The 12404-nt window shown below is 50.5% G+C and overlaps 1 protein-coding gene across 2 annotated transcripts in view; it reads right to left on the bottom strand.

Moving 5' to 3' along the window:
- Positions 1-12404, bottom strand: part of SEMA3F (semaphorin 3F) — a 106785-nt gene that overhangs the window by 23222 nt on the left and 71159 nt on the right. The window contains exon 6 of one of the 2 annotated variants that reach the window (XM_074958352.1): positions 9364-9453. The exons of the other annotated variant lie outside the window; for it this stretch is intronic. Within the exon in view, the coding sequence (XP_074814453.1) occupies positions 9364-9453 (90 nt within the window). The remainder of the gene's footprint in view (positions 1-9363; positions 9454-12404) is intronic. 2 annotated transcript variants of the gene reach the window in all.

A 12404-nucleotide genomic window follows, 5' to 3' on the forward strand; every position in this document is an offset into this window, starting at 1 on the left:
TAGGTCCCTCTGTATCCTGTCCCTACCCTCCAGCATATCTACCATTCCTCCCAGTTTAGTATCATCTGCAAACGCGCTGAGGGTGCAGTCAACGCCATTCTCCACATCATTAATGAAGATATTGAACAAAACTGGCCCCAGGACCGACCCTTGTTGCACTCTGCTTGATACCGGCTGCCAGCTAGACATGGAGACATTGATCACTACCCATTGAGCCTGATGATCTAGCCAGCTTTCTATCCACCTTACAGTCCATTCATCCAGCCCATATTTCTTTAACTTCCTGGCAAGAATACTGTGGGAGACCGTGTCAAAAGCTTTGCTAAAGTCAAGGAATCATAGAATCATAGAATATCAGGGTTGGAAGGGACCTCAGGAGGTCATCTAGTCCAACCCCCTGCTCAAAGCAGGACCAATCCCCAACTCAATCATCCCAGCCAGGGCTTTGTCAAGCCTAACCTTAAAAATATCTAAGGAAGGAGATTCCACCACCTCCCTAGGTAACGCATTCCAGTGTTTCACCATCCTCCTAGTGAAAAAGTTTTTCCTAATATCCAATCTAAACCTCCCCCACTGCAACCTGAGACCATTACTCCTTGTTCTGTCATCAGCTACCACTGAGAACATTCTAGATCCAACACGTCCACTGCTTTCCCCTCATCCACAGAGCCAGTTATCTCGGAGGCCGTGCTCCATGATTTTTCCAGGGACTGAGGTGAGGCTGACTGTCCTGTTGTTCCCCGAATCCTCCTCCTTCCCTTTTTTAAAGATGGGCACTACATTAGCCTTTTTCCAGTCATCCGGGACCTCCCACAATTGCCATGAGTTTTCAAAGATAAGGGTTAATGGCTCTGCAATCACATCCGCCAACTCCTTTAGCACTCTCGGATGCAGTGCATCCAGCCCCATGGACTTGTGCTCGTCCAGCTTTTCTAAATAGTCCCGAACCACTTCTTTCTCCACAGAGGGCTGGTCACCTTCTCCCCATGCTGTGTTGCCCAGTGCAGTAGTCTGGGAGCTGACCTTGCTCGTGAAGACAGAGGCAAAAAAAAGCATTGAGTACATTAGCTTTTTCCACATCCTCTGTCACTAGGTTGCCTCCCTCATTCAGTAAGGGGCCCACACTTCCCTTGACTTTCTTCTTGTTGCTAACATACCTGAAGAAACCCTTCTTGTTACTCTTAACATCTCTTGCTACCTGCAACTCCAAGTGTGATTTGGCCTTCCTGATTTCACTCCTGCATGCCTGAGCAATATTTTTATACTCCTCCCTGGTCATTTGTCCAATCTTCCACTTCTTGTAAGCTTCTTTTTTGTGTTTAAGATCAGCAAGGATTTCACTGTTAAGTCAAGCTGGTCACCTGCCATATTTACTATTCTTTCTACACATTGGGATGGTTTGTTCCTGCAACCACAAAAAGGATTCTTTAAAATATAGCCAGCTCTCCTGGACTCCTTTCCCACTCATGTTATTCTCCCAGGGGATCCTTCCCATCAGTTCCCTGAGGGAGTCAAAGTCTGCTTTTCTGAAGTCCAGGGTCCGTATTCTGCTGCTCTCCTTTCTTCCTTGTGTCAGGATCCTGAACTCAATCATATCATGGTCACTGCCTCCCAGGTTCCCATCCACCTTCATCCTTTGCATGCGATACCACGATTATTGTCTGCTAATTAAACTCCATTGAGTAGGAAGCACAGGAAGTGGGACGGCAAGTGTCTCTATGTAAATGGGTGTTAGAAGATCAAATGGTGAGATCAGGCTACACGTCCTACTCTCACACTACATCATACCACCAGTACTGGGTGATTTCATTCCAGGAAGTTCCACGCATCAGTAGTGCAATCCAGGAAGTACTGCCCCTTAAGATGGCGTTCCAGGTAGTGTGGCAATTTATTTACTTTGTACATTTGACCTTACTTGGGAAATAGTCCCTGGTTTCCCCATAAAGTAGGTCCCAAGTCAGCAAACCATCCCTGTGAAACACATGCTTAAGTGCTTTGCTGAACTCAGGTGTTGCCAACTTTAAATGCAGAACAATCCTTAATCTGGCTTGCCAAAATCATGAGATTGTCTTAAAAACCATGAGATTTGAAAAAAAACCAACCTAATAATAATTGTGGGATTGTTTTTCTTAGATTTTTAGTTTCCAAGCTTTTGGGGCACACGTATGTCATGTTTTCAAGCTTTCCTCTGCAACCAGGAGGGCTAGAAACTGCCTTTGACTTTGAATGAAAGCCGAGACTCTCCTGCGATCTCTTGATGCCACCAGCCGGAGTTTTAAACAAATACTCCAGAAACTGCTGGACTCACAATCAAACCATGAGAGTTGGCAGCAGTATTAACTTTTAACCACAAAGTTCAAGCATGTGCTTAAGTGCTTTGCTGAATGGGGCCCATATTTAATTAGGTCTGGTCTGTACTAGCGATTTCCCCTGAGTCCAGCCAGCCACCACTGTAGCTGAATCAGTGCAACTCCTAGTGTACGCAGGGCTAAGTAGCTATTTGCACGGATTGAGCCCACCCCTGCTTGCCATTTGGGTTGGCTGCTTCTGTGCCAGCTGTCGTTTCCCTTGTGTACAGCAGGGGTCGCTACACCAGGGTGACATCCTCCATTCAGCCCAGGCATTAGTCAGCTTCTCCCGCAGTCTGAGTGGGTCCCCACACAGTGACGGCAGAGAAAAGCATCACAGAGAAAGGAGTGTGAGCGTAATACCACAGAACTGACAGGGGCAGGGCCGGGAGAGACATTTCACTCATGATTGAAACGGGCTAGATTTCAAATGGATGGCGGCCCTTTGAACTCGCTCCAAGTTCCCAGGCAATCTCCATGGCAGCCAGCCTACCATCGTGCGATCTGCTATAGCACCTTGTATTAGCCCTATACCAGCAATGGGCTTGCCTTGTTTGTCCGCGCTAGCAATGCTATCGCCACCTTATGCCCACAATAACTTTTGGTAGGGATAGTCCATCTTGTACATAGGGCATGAGCCAGTTGCTGGCTACTAGAGACCTATGTGGGGAGAAGATTACCCGACTTCGACTGCTGCAGGGCTTTTACACCTTCCCCTGCAGCAGCTGGTGCCAGTGTCAGTCAGAGATGGGACACTGGGCTGGATGGACCTTGGTTCTGATCCAGCCTGGCAATGCCCATGCTCCCGTGTATCTGGGCAGTCCAAGGTATCTCATCCCTGGCTAGTGATATTTTGTATGGCAGCATGGGACAAACCATCCTTGAATGAATAGTCATACCAGCCCAACTGCCCTAAGCCAGCCTGCTTTCATGCCACTCCAGCACTTGTGAGTAGAGAGCCATGGGTATCAGTCTCGGTGTTTCGAGGAAAAGTCATGCACCCATTCCTAGAACCTGACAAGGTGTCTTCTGCCTTTTTGTCTGAAATCCAAGAGCCAGTCCTGCTTAAAGCTGGTTGAAAAACCAGTGGAGTGAAAACCGCTGAAGTTGTTTTCATTTTGAATGGTTTGAAATTGACCCATTTTTTTCTTTCTTTGCAAATTGTTATACAATTGTTTTTTTTTTTTAAATTGAAATCCTTATCCAAATGGTCATTGCAATTTTTCATTGCCTGAAAGTTGGGAAACAAAAAATGCAATTGACACTTTGATCACCTTTCTGATAAAAAAAATATTTGCTGGAAACCAAAAATAACACTGGTGATGGTGTGTGACCAAAAGAAAAAAGGGGCATTTATGAAAAAATGCTACTTTTCAATAGAAAAACTTTCCATTGGAACATTTCAACCGTATCTAGTCCAGAAGTTCCGCTTGCATCTAAGCTGTTGGTAACATAATTGCTGTTGATTGTTGGAATGTTCTGCGAATACTTGTCTAACAAGGGGATGAAAAGGAGGGTCGGTTATGGGCTTCAGAGCATGGTAACTGTTTTGGAAGTGGCCGGATTTGAAGGGCTGGAAGTGAAAGACACAGGATTCAGATAGCTAACTGCTGACCTCATCCCTGTCTCAGAGAGCCATACAAATGAGCTCTGCTGAGCTGTGCTGAAGTTGTCTTCAAGATGGATTGGATCAGACAGAATTAATCTCCCTCCCTTGACCCCTCTTTTACCTGAGGACTTGCTCATGTCAGGTCCTTTCCGTGGAATGGGCTGAGTCAGGGCAGGAGGTGCTCTTATAACATGGAGTCATATAGGGGCATTTTCAGGGCTGGATTACCCAATAGGCAGACTAAGCATGTGATTAGGGCCCCAGCAAAGCAGGGGGCATCAAAAAAAATGAGATTTAAAAAAAAATGATATTTGATATTTCAAAAAAAGCATCAAAGTAGTCATCATGGGAAAAATCAGAACTTTGTTAGACTTCCTTACACTCCACTACACACTCTTCCCGCCGTTTTTCTGTTCTCTTTTTATTACTTATCCCCACCTAAACCAGGGGGGCGTCCTACTAATGGGACATTTGGACATTTGGATCATTTCAGAATGGAAATTTCTTGGGATTGTTGGAGCTTGTGGTTCAGTGTGACCCATTTTTAGCAGGCCATATCTCAAAAGATGGGAATGCTGGCAAAGGTAACCCATCATACTTATCCAAGACAATATGTGATGAACTCAGTGGTCTAATGCGTGACAAAGTGTGTTCAGCTATTGTGGATGAAATAAGTACTGCTGGGTACTTCAGTTTATCTGTCGACTCTACACCTGATCTTTCACATATTGATCAATTGAGTATTGTACTAAGATATGTGTCTCCCACAGATGGAAAACCAGTTGAACGATTTATAACATTCCTCAATTTGAAAAGCCACACTGGTGAAGAAATGGCAAATCAAATACTGCATTATCTGTGCCAAGTTTGCAAAAGAGATTTCTCAAAGTGCAGAGGTCAATCTTACGACAACGCTGCCAACATGTCAGGGCGTTATCAAGGAATGCGGAAGAAGCTTTTAGAACAGAACAAATATGCCATATTCATACCATGTGCTGCACACTCTCTCAGTCTTGTTGGCCGCAGTGCTGTTGATTGTTGTCCGGTGGCAGTAAGTTTTTTCTCAACAGTCCAGTTACTTTATACATTTTTCTCTGCCTCAACACACCAATGGACAGTTCTTAAAACATATTTGGGTAATGATCGCGTGTTGAAATCTCTTTCTAATACTTGCTGGGAAGCACATGCAGTGGCAACAAGTGCAATTCTGGAGTCCTACTCAAAGATTGTGGATGCATTAGAAAGTATAGATGAAGACCAATCACAAAAGGGAGAAACTATAAGAGAGGCAAAAAACATTGCAAACAAGATGCAAGAACTAGAGTTTGTATTCATGTTGACTATGTGGAATGAATTTTACAACACTTTTACCACACAAGTCAAGCTCTCCAAGAAAAAGAATTGGATTTGAAAACATGTGCAGACCTCTGTCAATCATTAGCAGACCATGTACACACGTTGAGGAATGATTTCAAAAGATTTGAAGGCATATCAAAAGATATCTTGCCTGATACTAACTACAAAGAAGCTCAGTCCCACAAGCAAATCAGGAAAAAACAAGCAAATGATACCATTGCAACAGAAACAGCATTGAATCCTAGAGACAAATTTCGCGTATCTACTTACTACGCTATAATTGATACACTTGAAGCTCATATGAAGAGGAGAGGTGACGTGTACAAAGACGTATCAAGTAGATTTTCTTTTCTAAATGATATGGACTTATCTGATGAACAATATTCACAAGGTTCCCAAAAGCTAGTTGACTCATACCCTGTTGACTTGAACATGAATCTCTGTGGAAAAGTACAGCAGTTCCACTGTTATATGTGCGCAAAGTTTAATGAAACAGGAAAAATGAAATTCAGTCACATTGATCTTCATGACACAATACTGAAAGATGGAATACAATGTGTATTTCCAAATGTAGAGATCGCGCTACGTATTTTTCTAACATTGATGATTACTAACTGCTCCGCAGAACGCTCTTTTTCTCAGCTGAAAAGAATAAAAAACCTTCAGAGAACAACAATGTGTCAGGACAGACATGATTCACTTTCCCTATTGTGGATGGAAGCGGACATGCTTCGTCGAGTCAGCTTCGATGAACTTATCCAGAATTTTGCAATCAGAAAATCTAGAAAGAAGCTATTTTAATTTCAGCAAACATGTAAGTTTTTTGTGTCATTTTGAAAAATAAAATTTTATTTTACGGTATAGTATTGTTTTTATTTTGAATTACATATGGGAGGGCACCATAATCTTTTCAGTGCTTAGGGCCTCTAAAGGTCTTAATCCAGCCCTGGCTGGGATGAACGGATGGGATGAAAAAGAGCATTTAGTGCAGTGACAATGGGTAATGCAAATGACTAGCTTCACTGGGAACATGCACATCAATGTGACTGAGGTAAAACTGGGTATGTATGACCCCCACCCTGGTGTATATCCAACCATCCCAATCCAACAGCTATCGCCACACCCGCACTGAATACAAACACATGGCTCCCCATCTGCATATGTCTCTAATGTGCCACAAGTACTCCTTTGCCATCTGCATATGCAGAACTATGGCACTTTCTCCTAGCATGAACGGCAGCTGCAATTCAGTGGTGCAGGTGAGCTGCACTAAAGGTTACCGGAGACTGACCCAGCGCTGGGCAACTCATTTATTGTGGATAATTCATCCAGCAAATTTAAACCCTTTTTCCTTCTGAAGCAGACTTTGATCTTCCCAAATTGAGTGCCTATTTGCAATGGTGAGACCAGTCATTTGGGCCAGACACTTTCAGACAATGGCTTCAGAAAACTTCACCACCACTGTTTCTCAAGTGCGTGATTGGTCCCCTAAGCCACATGATATTTTTTCTGCTCCCTGATTGGACGACTTAACTTTTTAAGCGGGAGACTGTGTGATGAAGAGCATGATAAAGGGCACCATCCCCCGAATATTCAAACCAAGTAAAACCTACTCGTGAATAACCAGCAGTTAAAAAAAAAAATCCCAGCTTCAAACTCATTGCCTTTGGGCTTGGAGCCTTTGGCCTCCATGCTTCCAAGCACATCAGTGAGGGCTAGAAAATTGCTCAAAGATGCAAGCTGAGTTCCTCCCATAAACCCCTGACTCCAGGTACTGGCACTTTAAGAACCGCCCCTCCTGAAAGCTTACGAGAATTGAGGCATTTGGAATCCCAAGGCCCATCGGCAAACGCTGGTTTGCAGGCTTCGCCAGGTGCTAGTGGGGAATGTGGTAACGTGAGATATCCAGGAGCCAGCCCAACGATAGTCTCTCTGCTCGTGGCCAGGCAGGCCTGGGTTCTCCCACTGGAGAGGGTTCTCCTGGCTTGGTCGTGGGTGCGCTGGGGCTGCTACAAACTGGCATAGATTAAAGCTCCGGGCTGCCCAAGAGCTCAGGGGCACAGATATGGCATCCAGCAAGCTCAGTGGCCCCCTGCCCCAGTTCCGTGCTGAGTAGAGCTTGACCAGAGGCTCCTGTTTCTTCCTCATGACGTTCTCTCTCTGCCTTGCAACTCCTCATCCTCTTGCTGGGGGGGTCCTGTCCAGGAGGGCCCTGGTGACCCCCCCCCCCGAGACATTCGCCTCTCAGCCCAGGGGAAGGGCACTGAGGCTTTTCCTCCATTCTCTGACGATGGTGACCCAGGCACAGCAGCGGGCGTGTGGTGAGACATCAAAGGGAGCTCTTCCTTTCTGGCCCGAGAGGGGCTGGCACAGAGGGGGCACCTCCCAGGGACTGCTGTCTGCCTGTCACGGGGGCTCCTGCCCCGAGCCCAGCCCAGGCTGCCCCTGGCCCAGCAGGGAGCATGCTGTTGTCCTGATGGGGATACACAGCTCCTCTCTGGTGGGGTGCAGCGATGCTGAGGGACTGGAGCTGCGGCAGGTAGGTGCCTGGAGGAGAACCATGTGCCATGGGGGGCCTTGCACAATCACATGAGGAGCCAGCTCCCACATGGGAGCCAGGGAGGAGAGCTGGACTGCAGTCAGGCTGGGGGAGGAGATACTCATGGGGGGGAGAGAGAGGGGCTAAGAAGACCCAGGAATGGGGGAGCTGCCACCCCCACCCTGCCCTGGGATGGCAGAAGGAGAGTAGGACACCAGGCCCCATCCCAGAAGGCTGCCGTGGGAGGCGGGTGCCCAGGTCTGTATGACACCCCCCCTCCCGCCCCACGGCTGCTTTAGGGAACTGTCCCCATGTCAATGTCTCGGCCCCTTGCTGGGTGGCAGATGGTGCCTCCTGCCAGGCAGCTTTCTATGCCCCCCATGCTTTGGACCCCTCTGGAGGGTGGGGGAGGTGGCCGGTCTGAAACCTGCACAGGGACAGGCATCCACAAGCCTTGGCATTGGGTCACAGCCGAGAGACGCTAGCTGAGCGTGGGCAGTTGGGGCGCTCTGAGCCCAAGAGGAGCATGTGTGTTTAAGGGGCACTGCTGGATCTCGCTGGGCCCTGCCCACCAGCTCTGTGGGGGGCTTTGGTCTCTAGGCTCTCAGCGAATAACCTCCCCAAAGCAAACTGTCCCGTGGAGAAGGTGCTGGGGCATGGGACGTGCCCATGGACTGGCAGAGCCCCCTGCTGGCTGCTCCTGTGGGGGGACGTAAGGACCAGACCTGGGTTTCTGAGCTCCTGGAACATGCTCTGGAGGCAGCCGGAGTCAGGAGGGCAGAGCACATGCCCTCAAACAGGAGCCTTGAGTGTGTCGCTCGTGGCACAGGGAAAATCAAATCTTGGAAGAAGCTGAACTTCCCCCTGAGACCATGAGCTCCTGATTCCTCCCAGCACCCTGAGCTGCTTATGGCATCAGCGATGCGAACCTGGGCTAACCCCATCTCCATGCAGTGAGCCAACCTGGCCGCTAGCCCGGTGGGAAGATGATCTCATCGAAGAGATACTGTCAGGGGCAGGGCCTCAGAGCTGTGCATCCCATTCCCTCGCCTGATCTGGCCCGTTCCCAATTAAACAACACGATCCGTCTCCAGCTGGAGCATTGTCAACTTTCCTGTCCGGGTGGTGGGCACTGCCGTGCTTAAAGAGCCAGCTGGGGGAGTGTTTTTGTAGGTCCACCGTTCCCCCACCCCTGCGAGCGGCCGGTGTTCTGAAAGGAATCAAGAGCCCGTGGCTCCGTTCCTGACACAGGGCCCCTGACAGTGTCCCTCCTCCCCGCAGCGTCTGGAGCAAGGCCTGGGGGAACAAGGTGTTAGTCCGAGAGGAGATGCGAGGACCAGCTGCCCTGTGCCAGGCGGTGGCACAGACAGCTCAGCCATTGCAAGGGACGTGCCCAGCTGGGGGTTAGCGGTTAGGTGCATGCCATGGGGGAGGAGGGTTAGGAAGCCCAGGCATGCCCTGGGAAGGGAGCCGGCTCCTGCCCTTGGGGGGGATCTGAGCGCGAGTCCCACCTTGCGTTCTGCTGGTGTCGGGCTGTGGGAGGAGTCGGCGGCTCGGCTTCCCCGTCCTCCCGGCTGGACACTTTGGGTCAGCGCAAAGGCCTGAGGAGAAGGAGCAGTGCAGAGAGTTAGAGCTGGCGGGGACAGAGGCCACCCAGGGGGTGGGCGGGGATGGTCACTAGGGCAGCGGGAGGGGGTCATGCCCACCTGGAAGGGCAAGAAACTCCCCCTGCCCCCAGCCAGCGCGCCTGCCCCTGTTCCTAGAGCGCCCCCGTGGGCAGAGCCAGCGCTCTTGAGCCCAGGGCATTGTGAGCATGCCCAGGCTCTTGTGTGTGCTGCATGCAATTGTGCCCACCATGTGCTAGTGTGGTGGCATGCTTGTGATGGCATGTGTGGGCATGGTGTGTGCCAGCATGCGTGGCACGTGTGTGTGGCACACACTGGATGGGCCTCCTCCTGCCCCATACTGACACTGACAGCAGATGTGGAACTTTGTGACAAGCCCCCTCCCCCCACCTGGGGACAGAGGAAGGGACCAGGACCCTCGGTTAAACATCAGGGAATCCTGGCTCCAGCAGGGCTGGGTCCTGGCCCCGCTCTGGGACTAAATGCCAGACCAAATGCCTGGCTCAGGCCTGCCACACAGTACTCATAACCGTGCCCTTTGCTCTGCCTGCCGCATCCTCGTGACACCCAGACTGAGAACCCCAGGCTGCTGAGAGGCCAGGACAGTGGCAAATGCCCTGATGTGGCCTGCGGTTTGAGGAGCCTCAATGCTTCCCAGTCCTTACCCCACACTCAACCAGGCTTGCCCAGCGGTGCCCATGGGTGCTATACAGGAGGTGCCACCCTGGCTGATGGGCTCAAGGCACATGGTTCTCTAGTCATGGTGTATCAATTTTAAATTAAAAAAAAAAACAACAACAACCCCAAACTTAAGTTTATATTCTCAGCCGGGAATAGTGTGGATCCCACAGTTCCATAATACGGCTGGGAAATCCCTTCCTGACCCCAGCTCTTGCCCTGAAGCATGAGGATAATGAGGAATTCTGGGATTACCCCAATCCCACAAAGCTGCTGCGGGGGGCCAGCTCCTCCCTCTCTACTCACTTTATGCACAGCTTCACCATCTGGCTTTTCTCCAATGGACTGCGGTGCTAGGAGGTACCACCCCTCCAGGACCCCAGGACCGGTGTGCAGAGCCCATGGCAAACAACAGGCCCCGCCCCCTCCAGTGACAGCCATAGCCTATTTGAATCCTGGGAGGTGGTGGGCGGAGCCTCTCCAAAAGAAAAGCCCACTCCCACTATATGGGCAAGAGTGGGACTAGATTCCCCCCCCAGCTGGGGAGTGACCCCCTCCTGCCTTGGCCTCTCGGAGGAGACTGACAGCAAGGACCCGAGGTCAATTAGGGCCCCTGATGCTCACGGCAATTAGGGGATGCAGCCCCAGGGGAAACGCACTGAGATCTCCATGAGCCCCCAAACAGCCTTAAGGGGGGGACAGAACAGCCTCTGCTTGTCAGGGATCACAGCTGGATTGGAATGGATGTGGGGGAGCCCCTCTGTCCCAGCCCCCATCCTCTAGGGCAAGCAGCCAATAGAAAGCCAGGAAGATGCGCGTCCATTTCTTGCACAGAGTGCGCAAAAATGCATGCCTGTTTGGCTGTGAGTGATGAACCCAAATCACACAATTAGAACAAGGCAGGTGTTAGCCAGGCACAGTCCACAACACAGAGGGCATCACTGGGTGACGCTGTTCCCCAGACTTACAAGTTGGCCAGCTGGAAGAAATGCCGGGGCGGCTGGGTGCTGTGATGCACGTTCTGTAGGAGGGAGCTGTGGCAAGCAGCAGGGCAGTTTGCTCGCCGCCCCATCCACTCTAACTAGAGTCAAGTCCGGAGGGCGAGTTGCTGCTGAAGAATTGAGCATTGGTGCATGGGCGAGATTCTCGGATGAAGGGCGGTTTGGGCCCACCTCAGTTCCAGGCCTGGTGGATACACTGCTTTTTCCTCCACTGGCAGGCTGGCCTGCAGGCCCCAAGCTCTGCAGAGGGCTCTCTGCAGAGAGCTCTGCAGGGTCAGAGGGGCAGCAGTATTAATGAAGCCATTCGTGGACACAGACAGGCTTAGTAAAGGGACCGAGGCGCTGACCCGTGCGTGGGATCAGCTCTCCAGTAACACAGGACGCTGGCAACCCCAACCAGCTGCGACGCAAAAACCGAGATTCCCTGTTCCACACCTCACTGTATGCACATGATAGAATAACTTAGAGCCGAGCGCTACCAGAGCCCTGGTGGAGCCGAGCTGAGGAGCAGCACCTGATGACTTCATTTTTCACTGTTTAATATGTGTCCCCATCCTTGACTTCGGGGGCATGAGCCCATCTTAGATACAGATACAAAGAATTCACTAGTGTAAACTGAAGTTAAATGTACCAAACCTCATTTACCCCTCCCTCCCCATAGCTACCTGAGCACCTGCCATGCAAAAATTTCTGCATTTCCCATGTGCCCCATGCTGCCAAAACTCATCAGCCTCCAAGGGGAGAGAGACATTCCAGCCCCCCAATGGGATCACTCACTACCCCAAGCTAGGCCACCGAGCAGCGCCAACGACTCTGCAGGCAGCCAGGCCCAAAGCAGAGATTCTCCCACCTCAAGGAGTGTGCAAAGCTCCCAGCAGATCTTCAGCGAGAGCCAGGAGCTTGGCGCATCTCAGCGCAGTGCAGGGACTCCCCAGCTGCTTTCCAGATGGAGCCCTTCCCTGCCCGAGGATCCTGTCCAAAGGGGATTCACAGCCCAGTAGCTGAAAACTGCCCCCTGGCAAGGAAATCCATAAAGCGAACCCCACACACAGTTCAGAGACACCGGGATGGCCAGACAGCTGCTCTATTCCATGAGTGCCCCCTTTTGAGCTGGCTACAATGGCCCCAGGTTCCAGACTGAGAGGAGCAGCTGCCTGGCCTTGTGCTGGAGACCTCAGCCAGGCCTCTTATGGGCCTCCCGCAGGGTCCATTGGGTTGAGAGCAGCTGCAAGCCACAGGCTGAGCCAG

Source organism: Natator depressus, chromosome 7 (assembly GCF_965152275.1).
Source record: "Natator depressus isolate rNatDep1 chromosome 7, rNatDep2.hap1, whole genome shotgun sequence".
Lineage (NCBI taxonomy): Eukaryota > Metazoa > Chordata > Testudines > Cheloniidae > Natator > Natator depressus.